The following is a 13796-nucleotide window of genomic DNA, read 5'->3' as shown; positions in this document are numbered from 1 at the left end:
TTTGGGCAGGAGAGTCAGAGCCGCCAGACAGCAGTTCATCGGCAACTCTCCTACCCCGACGGATTCACACAACACGGAAAGGAAGTCCAGTCCAATTATTCCCCTACATTTGTTTTATTAAACTCCACTGCCGGAGTCCATCGACCCCCGGTGCAAGGCAACTGCCAGTTCGTGGGACAAGAGGGAAATGTCAATTTCATTCTTCTGTGCCAGAGAGAACTTAGAGAGTTCCGCCAACAGATCCTGAGAACACACAGGGTCACAACTCAGTATAAAACTCCACAGTCCGCTCCCACATCTCCCCACCACAGAGGTCACCCGCCCATCAGACAGCCATAGACAATGCATACCCTTGGCTTCACCATCTTTCCAAACAAAAGAAGAAGGAGCTGGGAGCATCCATCTCCTTGAGCATGGAGAACCTGATTCTTACTAGTGCTCTCTTTGTTTAACCTGGAAAAAACTTCCCATGTACCCACTTAATTCAGCTAAATTAGCCTGGAGGCCCCACCATCTCTACCTCCATCTCACTAATACTACACTCGAGTTCCCCCAATACTCTTCTAGGCTTTGAGGATCAGAGAGCTGTATACTGTTGACAGAAAAGCCACATTTGGACTTTTCCCACATTCCACCATTGACTCAGAGACTTATACTCCCGTCTTCGCTGCCCCCACCTTTATCAAAAAGTCTGAAAACTTGAGCAAAACGTGGCATCTTGTTAGAGTTTTCCAATAAGATGCCTGCAGATGCCCTGGTGAAATAGACAGCTGAGCCATAGTTATGTGGTGATCCGAAAACCCCACCGGGAGAATGGTAGCGCCCAACAGCCTGGACATGTAGAACCGATCGAGTCGGGCTCTAATCACCCCAAAGACCTTCACCCATGTATACTGTCTTGTGTTGGGATGTCTACTGTAGTTCTCCAAACATCTACTAGGTTAAACTAATTAAAGATGTCCCTTAAGCCTCATTCAGGCCACTGGGCCTGAATGAGGCTCCTTACCATTTCTGTCTTTTGTTAAAATCCATTGCATAATTCCAGTCCCCGACGACCCGCAGTGTCTCCTCAGGTTCTACTTGTGAGAGTCCCAAACATAAGCCCTGTCTCCCTCCCTGTGTTAGGAGCATACACATTTATAAGGACAAAACACTTGCTGATAATGTTTGCTTCTACTACAAACAGTCTACCCCTACACACATCCTCTGAGGAGCACATTTTTAGCCCCCCCCCCCCCCCCCAGGCAAAAGTTCCTTGGTGCCTTTGACCACACCAGCCTCTTCCCTCCCACCTCCATTCTTCTCCCCCTTTTTCCTCTTCCGCATGACACCCCCCCCCCCCCCGTCACCTACCCTTCCCCGCTCTACCACACTTTAAAATGCACATTTAACTGTCGCTCATCGTTATTCCGAAACATGAACACAGATACCATCTGTGTGCAGTGGTGGAAAAAGTACTAAATTGTCATACTTGAGTAAAAGTAAAGATACCTTAATGGAAAACGACTCAAGTAAAAGTGAATGTTACCTAGTAAAATCCTACTTGAGTAAAAGTAAAGATACCTTAACAGAAAACGACTCAAGTAAAAGTGAATGTTACCTAGTAAAATCCTACTTGAGTAAAAGTAAAGATACCTTAACAGAAAACGACTCAAGTAAAAGTGAATGTTACCTAGTAAAATCCTACTTGAGTAAAAGTAAAGATACCTTAACAGAAAACGACTCAAGTAAAAGTGAATGTTACCTAGTAAAATCCTACTTGAGTAAAAGTAAAGATACCTTAACAGAAAACGACTCAAGTAAAAATGAATGTTACCTAGTAAAATCATACTTGAGTAAAAGTAAAGATACCTTAACAGAAAACGACTCAAGTAAAAGTGAATGTTACCTAGTAAAATCCTACTTGAGTAAAAGTAAAGATACCTTAACAGAAAACGACTCAAGTAAAAGTGAATGTTACCTAGTAAAATCCTACTTGAGTAAAAGTAAAGATACCTTAACAGAAAACGACTCAAGTAAAAGTGAATGTTACCTAGTAAAATCCTACTTGAGTAAAAGTAAAGATACCTTAACAGAAAACGACTCAAGTAAAAGTGAATGTTACCTAGTAAAATCCTACTTGAGTAAAAGTAAAGATACCTTAACAGAAAACGACTCAAGTAAAAATGAATGTTACCTAGTAAAATCCTACTTGAGTAAAAGTAAAGATACCTTAACAGAAAACGACTCAAGTAAAAGTGAATGTTACCTAGTAAAATCCTACTTGAGTAAAAGTAAAGATACCTTAACAGAAAACGACTCAAGTAAAAGTGAATGTTACCTAGTAAAATCCTACTTGAGTAAAAGTAAAGATACCTTAACAGAAAACGACTCAAGTAAAAGTGAATGTTACCTAGTAAAATCCTACTTGAGTAAAAGTAAAGATACCTTAACAGAAAACGACTCAAGTAAAAGTGAATGTTACCTAGTAAAATCCTACTTGAGTAAAAGTAAAGATACCTTAACAGAAAACGACTCAAGTAAAAATGAATGTTACCTAGTAAAATCCTACTTGAGTAAAAGTAAAGATACCTTAACAGAAAACGACTCAAGTAAAAGTGAATGTTACCTAGTAAAATCCTACTTGAGTAAAAGTAAAGATACCTTAACAGAAAACGACTCAAGTAAAAGTGAATGTTACCTAGTAAAATCCTACTTGAGTAAAAGTAAAGATACCTTAACAGAAAACGACTCAAGTAAAAGTGAATGTTACCTAGTAAAATCCTACTTGAGTAAAAGTAAAGATACCTTAACAGAAAACGACTCAAGTAAAAGTGAATGTTACCTAGTAAAATCCTACTTGAGTAAAAGTAAAGATACCTTAACAGAAAACGACTCAAGTAAAAATGAATGTTACCTAGTAAAATCCTACTTGAGTAAAAGTAAAGATACCTTAACAGAAAACGACTCAAGTAAAAGTGAATGTTACCTAGTAAAATCCTACTTGAGTAAAAGTAAAGATACCTTAACAGAAAACGACTCAAGTAAAAGTGAATGTTACCTAGTAAAATCCTACTTGAGTAAAAGTAAAGATACCTTAACAGAAAACGACTCAAGTAAAAATGAATGTTACCTAGTAAAATCCTACTTGAGTAAAAGTAAAGATACCTTAACAGAAAACGACTCAAGTAAAAGTGAATGTTACCTAGTAAAATCCTACTTGAGTAAAAGTAAAGATACCTTAACAGAAAACGACTCAAGTAAAAGTGAATGTTACCTAGTAAAATCCTACTTGAGTAAAAGTAAAGATACCTTAACAGAAAACGACTCAAGTAAAAGTGAATGTTACCTAGTAAAATCCTACTTGAGTAAAAGTAAAGATACCTTAACAGAAAACGACTCAAGTAGAAATGAATGTTACCTAGTAAAATCCTACTTGAGTAAAAGTAAAGATACCTTAACAGAAAACGACTCAAGTAAAAGTGAATGTTACCTAGTAAAATCCTACTTGAGTAAAAGTAAAGATACCTTAACAGAAAACGACTCAAGTAAAAGTGAATGTTACCTAGTAAAATCCTACTTGAGTAAAAGTAAAGATACCTTAACAGAAAACGACTCAAGTAAAAATGAATGTTACCTAGTAAAAACCTACTTGAGTAAAAGTAAAGATACCTTAACAGAAAACGACTCAAGTAAAAGTGAATGTTACCTAGTAAAATCCTACTTGAGTAAAAGTAAAGATACCTTAACAGAAAACGACTCAAGTAAAAGTGAATGTTACCTAGTAAAATCCTACTTGAGTAAAAGTCTAAAAGTAATGTATCTGTTTTTTATCACACTGTTTACAATGAGTTGTATCTGTTTCATTAATCACACTGTTTTCAATGAGTTGTATCTGTTTTATAAATCAAACTGTGTTCAGTTGAGTTGTATCTGTTTCATTAATCAAACTGTGTTCAATGAGTTGTATCTGTTTTATAAATCACACTGTTTTCAGTTGAGTTGTATCTGTTTCATTAATCAAACTGTTTTCAGTTGAGTTGTATCTGTTTCATTAATCAAACTGTTTTCAATGAGTTGTATCTGTTTCATTAATCAAACTGTTTTCAATGAGTTGTATCTGTTTCATTAATCAAACTGTTTTCAATGAGTTGTATCTGTTTCATTAATCAAACTGTGTTCAATGAGTTGTATCTGTTTTATAAATCACACTGTTTTCAGTGAGTTGTATCTGTTATATTTGTATAGTAAATGCTAGTCACATTTTCCAAGCCTAAATAATATGAAAAGAGTCAATTTTAACACAATTAACACTCTAAACACTAAATCAGTTTCCTTTCCGACTGCCAGACATTACCAAACCAAATGAGAAACACCAAGCAATGATGCACACAGTACACTCAACACTGCACATTACACTTACCACTAGACTACAGCCCACTAGTCTACAGCCCACTACAGCACAGCCAACTAGTCTACAAACCACTACAATTCAGCCCACAACAATACAGCCCACTAGTCTACAGCACACTACACTACAGCCCACTAGTCTACAGCACACTACAATTCAGCCCACTACAATACAGCCCACTAGTCTACAAACCACTACAATTCAGCCCACAACAATACAGCCCACTAGTCTACAGCACACTACACTACAGACCACTAGTCTACAGCACACTACAACACAGCCCACTAGTCTACAGCACACTACACTACAGCCCACTAGTCTACAGCACACTACAACACAGCCCACTAGTCTACAGCACACTACAATACAGCCCACTAGTCTACAGCCCACTACAACACAGCCCACTAGACTACAGCCCAATTCAATACAGCCCACTAGACTACAGCCCACTACAACACAGCCCACTAGACTACAGCCCAATACAACACAGCCCACTAGACAACAGCCCACTACAACACAGCCCACTAGTCTACAGCACACTAAAAATACAGCCCACTAGTCTACAGCCCACTTCAATACAGCCCACTAGACTACAGCCCATTACAATACAGCCCACTAGACTGCAGACCACTACAATACAGCCCACTAGACTACAGCCCACTACAATACAGCCCACTAGACAACAGCCCACTATAATACAGCCCACTAGACAACAGCCCACTACAATACAGCCCACTAGACAATAGCCCACAACAATAGAGCCCACTAGACAACAGCCCACTATAATACAGCCCACTAGACAACAGCCCACTACAATACAGCCCACTAGACAACAGCCCACTACAATACAGCCCACCAGACAACAGCCCACTACAACACAGCCCACTAGACAACAGCCCACTACAATACAGCCCACTAGTCTACAGCCCAATTCAATACAGCCCACTAGACTACAGCCCACTACAACACAGCCCACTAGACAACAGCCCACTACGATACAGCCCACTAGTCTACAGCACACTACAACACAGCCCACTAGTCTACAGCACACTACACTACAGCCCACTAGACTACAGCCCACTACAACACAGCCCACTAGACTACAGCCCAATTCAATACAGCCCACTAGACTACAGCCCACTACAACACAGCCCACTAGTCTACAGCCCAATTCAATACAGCCCACTAGACTACAGCCCACTACAACACAGCCCACTAGACTACAGCCCACTACAACACAACCCACTAGACAACAGCCCACTACACTACAGCCCACTAGTCTACAGCACACTACAACACAGCCCACTAGTCTACAGCACACTACAATACAGCCCACTAGTCTACAGCCCACTTCAATACAGCCCACTAGACTACAGCCCATTACAATACAGCCCACTAGACTACAGCCCACTTCAACACAGCCCACTAGACTACAGCCCACTACAACACAGCCCACTAGACAACAGCCCACTACAATACAGCCCACTAGTCTACAGCACACTACAACACAGCCCACTAGTCTACAGCACACTACACTACAGCCCACTAGACTACAGCCCACTACAACACAGCCCACTAGACTACAGCCCAATTCAATACAGCCCACTAGACTACAGCCCACTACAACACAGCCCACTAGTCTACAGCCCAATTCAATACAGCCCACTAGACTACAGCCCACTACAACACAGCCCACTAGACTACAGCCCACTACAACACAGCCCACTAGACAACAGCCCACTACACTACAGCACACTACAACACAGCCCACTAGACTACAGCCCACTTCAATACAGCCCACTAGACTACAGCCCACTACAATACAGCCCACTAGACAACAGCCCACTACAATACAGCCCACTAGACAACAGCCCACTACAATACAGCCCACTAGACAACAGCCCACTACAATACAGCCCACTAGACAACAGCCCACTACAACACAGCCCACTAGACAACAGCCCACTACAATACAGCCCACTAGACAACAGCCCACTACAATACAGCCCACTAGACAACAGCCCACTACAACACAGCCCACTAGACTACAGCCCACTACAATACAGCCCACTAATCTACAGCCCAATTCAATACAGCCCACTAGACTACAGCCCACTACAACACAGCCCACTAGACTACAGCCCACTACAACACAGCCCACTAGACAACAGCCCACTACAATACAGCCCACTAGTCTACAGCACACTACAACACAGCCCACTAGTCTACAGCACACTACACTACAGCCCACTAGACTACAGCCCACTACAACACAGCCCACTAGACTACAGCCCAATTCAATACAGCCCACTAGACTACAGCCCACTACAACACAGCCCACTAGTCTACAGCCCAATTCAATACAGCCCACTAGACTACAGCCCACTACAACACAGCCCACTAGACTACAGCCCACTACAACACAGCCCACTAGACAACAGCCCACTACACTACAGCCAACTAGTCTACAGCACACTACAACACAGCCCACTAGTCTACAGCACACTACAATACAGCACACTAGTCTACAGCCCACTTCAATACAGCCCACTAGACTACAGCCCATTACAATACAGCCCACTAGACTGCAGACCACTACAATACAGCCCACTAGACTACAGACCACTACAATACAGCCCACTAGACTACAGCCCACTACAATACAGCCCACTAGTCTACAGCCCTCCACAATACAGCCTACTACAATACAGCCCACTAGACTACAGACCACTACAATACAGCCCACTACAATACAGCCCACTAGACTACAGCCCACTAAAATACAGCCCACTAGTCTACAACCCTCCACAATACAGCCAACTAGTCTACAAACCACTACAATTCAGCCCACAACAATACAGCCCACTAGTCTACAGCACACTACAACACAGCCCACTAGTCTACAGCCCACTTCAATACAGCCCACTAGTCTACAGCACACTACACTACAGACCACTAGTCTACAGCCCACTTCAATACAGCCCACTAGACTACAGCCCATTACAATACAGCCCACTAGACTGCAGACCACTACAATACAGCCCACTAGACTACAGCCCACTACAACACAGCCCACTAGTCTACAGCCCACTACAATACAGCCCACTAGACTACAGCCCACTACAATACAGCCCACTAGACTGCAGACCACTACAATACAGCCCACTAGACTACAGCCCACTAGACTACAGACCACTACAATACAGCCCACTAGACTGCAGACCACTAGACTACAGACCACTAGACTACAGACCACTAGACTACAGACCACTAGACTACAGACCACTACAATACAGCCCACTAGACTACAGCCCACTAGACTGCAGACCACTACAATACAGCCCACTACAATACAGCCCACTAGACTACAGACCACTACAATACAGCCCACTAGACTACAGCCCACTACAATACAGCCCACTAGACAACAGCCAACTACAATACAGCCCACTAGACTACAGCCCACTAAAATACAGCCCACTAGTCTACAACCCTCCACAATACAGCCTACTACAATACAGCCCACTAGACTTCAGCCCACTACAATACAGCCCACTAGACTACAGCCCACTACAATACAGCCCACTAGACTACAGCCCACTACAATACAGCCCACTAGTCTACAGCCCACTACAATACAGCCCACTAGTCTACAGCCCACTACAATACAGCCCACTAGACTACAGCCCACCAGACTAAAGCCCACTACAGTACAGCCCACAAGGCTACAGCCCACTAGACTACAGGCTGTAGCCTTGTGGGCTGTACATCCCACTAGACTACATCCCACTAGACTACACTCACCACTAGACTACAACCCATTACACGCATGTACACGTGCACCCGTGCACACACACACACTACTACACACTACTACTCATACAAGACATGGATGTCAGGTGTCTCTTTAATGACCACATACTGCAGAACGATAGTCCAGACCTGCATCCCAAATGGTACCATATGCCCTATATAGTGCACTACCTTCATCAAGGGCCCATTGGGCTCTGGTCAAAAGTAGTGCACTATATAAGGGATAGGTTGTATTTTGGGACGTAATCCAGATCACATCTCAGCTCACACTTTCTGCTTCCATTAGTTGTAGGGAGATAGAACCAGGGTTTGGCTCACTGCCACATCTTCACATGCTCTCAGCCCTGCCTCGTGAGCCTCCACTCTAGGTGGATGGATGTGACGAGTGGGGGTCTAATGGTTGGGTGGCTGAAAGCGTGCAGACATGCACGCACACACACTCCTGATGACTGGAGGTTCGACAGCAGCAGGGCCAGGGCTGCTGAGTTATTCCTGTAAGGAGCACTGCTGACTGGGCAGAGCCAGTGACTTATCTCCTTAAGGACTAGAGGGTAATGGAGCCCGGCCGTTAGACATCTGTTCTGTCTCCACACCAGAGGAGAGGGTGAGGAGAGGAGAGGAGAGTCAGAGACAGAGAGACAGAGAGAAAGATAAAGAAAGAAAGGAGAGGAGAAGAGTGGAGAGGGAGAGGGGTGCAGGAGGAGGAGGAGAGAGAGAGGAGAAAGTGAGTGAGTAAAGGTCTGGTTTGCTCCTAGCAGAACTCTGCTAGGCGAAATGAACGTATGACCCTTGAAAGACCTTCGCTTAAAAATTGCGAAAAAAGCGGCAATAGTATTGTTTGTCCATCTTGAGACGCCGTAGCGAGTATACACTTCCTCAAAGATCTGTCATAAAAAAATACAATTGCAGAGAAAATATATTTTAAAATGTGAACTTTTTTTTATGCAACTTTATATCTAACTACGATATTTGGTGCAGTGAGTCTCTCTTGCTGAATGACAAATCACAGATGAAGGGGCGTAGACTTTGGCTACCGACTACGGCTTCTGAAGTTAGGCTTGCCTTGAGAATTTTTGGTGCCACGAACAGCTGAAAAAACCCTTGCCGAAGACAAAAACAAGGAGAGAAGGAGGCAGAGAGGCTGAGAGAGAGAGAGAGAGAGAGAGAGGATGTGTCGGTACACACTGTGTGAAGTTATAAGGATGGAGGAGGGAGGTACACATTCAGGGAAGGACACATTCAGGGACGAACATTCAGGCATGGACAAGCACACATACACACAGACACACACACAAACAGACACACACACTACCATCTACCCTACCATCCCTGCAGCTACAGTACAGTGCCTTCCCTTGCTATAGGTATTCTAACTTTTCCCGCTAGCTGCTGTGCTGTTTATCTCAGTAAACAGCAGTGTAGATAACCAGGCTAGCTGCTGTTCTGTTTATCTCAATAAACATAGCAAAGTAGATAACCAGGCTATCTGCTGTGCAGTTTATCTCAATAAACATAGCAGAGTAGATAGCCAGGCTATCTGCTGTGGTGTTTATCTCAATAAACATAGCAGAGTAGATAACCAGGCTATCTGCTGTGCTGTTTATCTCAATAAACATAGCAGAGTAAATTACCAGGCTAGAGCTCATATTCCATTTGTACACATTCCCTCCCAGGACTGTTAAGTCTGAATGCCTCAGAGAACACTGCAGACCCCCGATGTAATCCATTGTTTTAGACCCAGATGTAATCCATTGTTTTAGACCCAGATGTAATCCATTGTTTTAGACCCAGATGTAACACATTGTTTTAGACCCAGATGTAATCCATTGTTTTAGACCCAGATGTAACACATTGTTTTAGACCCAGATGTAATCTATTGTTTTAGACCCAGATGTAACACATTGTTTTAGACCCAGATGTAATACATTGTTTTAGACCCAGATGTAATCCATTGTTTTAGACCCAGATGTAACACATTGTTTTAGACCCAGATGTAACACATTGTTTTAGACCCAGATGTAATCCATTGTTTTAGACCCAGATGTAATCCATTGTTTTAGACCCAGATGCAACACATTGTTTTAGACCCAGATGTAATCCATTGTTTTAGACCCAGATGTAATCCATTGTTTTAGACCCAGATGTAATCCATTGTTTTAGACCCAGATGTAACCCATTGTTTTAGACCCAGATGTAACACATTGTTTTTGACCCAGATGTAACACATTGTTTTAGACCCAGATGCAACACATTGTTTTAGAACCAGATGCAACACATTGTTTTAGACCCAGATGTAACACATTGTTTTAGACCCAGATGTAACACATTGTTTTAGACCCAGATGCAACGCATTGTTTTAGACCCAGATGTCGTCTATTGTTTTAGACCCAAATGTAACACATTGTTTTAGACCCAGATGTAATCCATTGTTTTAGACCCAGATGTAACCCATTGTTTTAGACCCAGATGTAACACATTGTTTTTGACCCAGATGTAACACATTGTTTTAGAACCAGATGCAACACATTGTTTTAGACCCAGATGTAACACATTGTTTTAGACCCAGATGTAACACATTGTTTTAGACCCAGATGTAACACATTGTTTTAGACCCAGATGCAACGCATTGTTTTAGACCCAGATGCAACACATTGTTTTAGACCCAGATGTAACACATTGTTTTTGTGAGAATAGATGTTGGGAGATGAGAAGCAAGTACAGAGAGTGAATATTTAATAAATAAACATACAGTATACAATACACAACCGGCATCTGGACAAGGAAAACATAACGACATGAATGCAGACACAGGGATCAAACTGAGGAATAGACTGATATAGAGGAGGTAATCAATAAAGAGATGAAGTTCAGGTGAGTCCAATGAAGCGCTGATGCGCGTTATGATGGTGACAGGTGTGCGTAATGATGAGCAGCTTGGCGTCCTCGATCACCAGAGAGGGGGAGCGGGAGCAGGCATGACAATACCCCTACCTGGCATCCCACCTGGGCAAGCATGACGGGCCGGCCGAGGCGTGGGAGCTGGACGAGCCGGCTGAGGAATGACGTGGATGGGCGTGGATGGGAGCCCGACGAGCCAGCTGTGGTGTGGGAGCCTGACGAGCTGGTTGAGGCATGGGAGCCTGACTAGCCGGCTGAGGCATGACGTGGGATGGGAGCCTGATGAGCCAGCTGTGGTGTGGGACCCTGACCTGCTGGTTGAGGCATGGGAGCCTGACTAGCCGGCTGAGGCATGACGTGGGATGGGAGCCTGATGAGCCAGCTGTGGTGTGGGACCCTGACGAGCCGGCTCAGGCATGACGTGGGATGGGAGCCTGATGAGCCAGCTGTGGTGTGGGACCCTGACGAGCCGGCTGAGGCATGACGTGGGATGGGAGCCTGATGAGCCAGCTGTGGTGTGGGACCCTGACGAGCCGGCTGAGTCATGACGTGGGATCGTAGCCTGCCTGAGCCAACCGAGGAAAGAAAACCTCTCGAGCCAGATAAGGCATCCCCGGTTCCTTCGGTAGCGGCACCTGGACCCGAGATCACCAACCCCTACAACCAAAATTTTTATTAAATAAATAAAAAATCTCCCTGATGCTTTCAATTTTAGTGTCAGCATTCTGTGAGGACAGACGCTGGGAGACGAGAAGCAACTACAGGGAGTGAATATTTATGAAATAAACAGACAGGATAGAATACACGACCGGCATCTGGATAAGGGAAACATAACGACATTAATGCTGACAAACTGAGGAATAAAAATAAAGAGAGAGATAAAAAGAAGGGAGTCAATAAAATGATGGAGTCCAGGTGAGTCCAATGAAGTGCTGATGCGCTTAACGATGGTGACAGGTGTCAGTAATGATTGGAGTACCAAAGAGGAGGAGCGGGAGCAGGCATGACTGTTTTTGACCCAGATGTAACATATTGTTTTAGAACCAGATGTAACACATTGTTTTACCTTAATCTGATGCAGATGCAAATAATTAAAATGGCACAGTGAATATAATAGGGGAATTTGTTATTCTAATAATGTGCTGGTCTGGCAGGGTGTGTGTGTGTGTGTGTGTGTGTGTGTGTGTGTGTGTGTGTGTGTGTGTGTGTGTGTGTGTGTGTGTGTGTGTGTGTGTGTGTGTGTGTGTGTGTGTGTGTGTGTGTGTGTGTACCTGTTTGTGTGTATGTGTGTGGGTGTGTGTTTGTGTTTGTGTTTGTGTGTGTGTGTGTGCCTGTATATGTGTGTGTGTATATGTGTATGTATGTGTGTGTATGTGTGTGTGTGTATGTGTGTGTACGTGTGTGGGTGTGTGTTTGTGTTTGTGTTTGTGTGTGTGTGTGTGTGTGCCTGTATATGTGTGTGTGTATATGTGTATGTATGTGTGTGTATGTGTGTGTGTGTATGTGTGTGTATATGTGTGTGTGTACGTTTGTGTTTGTGTTTTTCTGTGTGCCTACAACTCAGGATACTGACAACACCAACACCTCTCTCTATACAGTCTGTCTACGTTGTGTGTATGTGTCTCTGGGTCATATAATGAACACTGCAGCATAGTTTCACTCTGAAGATTACATCACACTTTCCATCCCAGTAAATATCTCTTTCCTTCATGAGCGCTATTTGCTCTGTTCCCAGTTTGATTGGAATGACATTGACATGTTACAGAAGTCTAATAATGTCAAGATGTTCAAAGGCCATCTGACGTCCCTTCTCCATCTCTGTGAAACCTTTACTACATCTCTCAGTGTGAGTAATAATATTGACATTTACTCCTGCTGAAGGGAGAGAAAAGAGAGCGATGGGTTGAAAGAATTAAACAAAGTAATACTCGACTGAATCCGATAAGGGAGTTGAATGTACAGAAAAGAGCAAATGGCTGCTAGATATAGTGTTTGAAGTGTTCTTGTGTCAGTGCCATCATGCCATGGCCTTTGAAGTTATCGGCCATTCAGGGCAGACCAGGACAGAGGGGCTGTTCGGCCTGATCCCTCCCCTGCCTTGAGGCCCTATCTCTGGGTAGAATCACAGGGATTTGGCCTTTGGCTGAAGGTCCTGGTGTGAGAAGCCCACCGGCTGATTGCTTTTAAATGGCAAAGCTCCCGTCTGTCTTACAAAAAGAAAATTATTTTATGGATCTGTCTTCCCATGGGAGAGAAAACGGGCATAACGCTGCGGAGTGCCGATGGAACGTTTCACAGACACTGTCACCAGCTAGCTGGGCCTCCGACACAATAGAAGAGATGGAAGTTAGAGGAAGTTAAAGAGCAAGAGAGAGAGAGATAGTTGTCTTGACCCATCACAGGTCTACTTTATTTCAGGTCAACATGCACTCGAAACCTAACAATAGCTCCTTTAGGGATTATTTCAAAAAGCTACAGCACTTTTTCTCAAAGACAGATGAGATAGTCTTCTATGTTTTCTACTTTCAAAGTTTCTAAAATACTTTTCATCTCTCAAAGACAGAACAACTGTTTTCTAAAATAAAAAACATTGTAGAAAGCATTTGACTCTTCTTCCTAGAAAGATCAGCCAGTTCACGCTTCAAGGAGACATTCGACATTCTTCCAGGTAACCAGGAAAAACCGACCACTAGGG

At 43.4% G+C, this 13796-nt stretch overlaps 1 protein-coding gene across 1 annotated transcript in view; it reads right to left on the bottom strand.

The window, feature by feature from the left end:
• Positions 1-11647, bottom strand: part of LOC116354977 (proline-rich protein 2-like) — an 18039-nt gene extending 6392 nt beyond the window's left edge. The window contains exons 1-2 of the mRNA XM_031797256.1: positions 11413-11647; positions 11195-11301 (exon numbers count right to left, since the gene is read on the bottom strand). Of these exons, the coding sequence (XP_031653116.1) occupies positions 11195-11301; positions 11413-11647 (342 nt within the window). The remainder of the gene's footprint in view (positions 1-11194; positions 11302-11412) is intronic.
• Positions 11648-13796: the final 2149 nt, after the last annotated feature.

Source organism: Oncorhynchus kisutch, linkage group LG19 (assembly GCF_002021735.2).
Source record: "Oncorhynchus kisutch isolate 150728-3 linkage group LG19, Okis_V2, whole genome shotgun sequence".
Taxonomy (NCBI): domain Eukaryota; kingdom Metazoa; phylum Chordata; class Actinopteri; order Salmoniformes; family Salmonidae; genus Oncorhynchus; species Oncorhynchus kisutch.
This window is presented reverse-complemented; position numbering and strand designations above follow the sequence as displayed.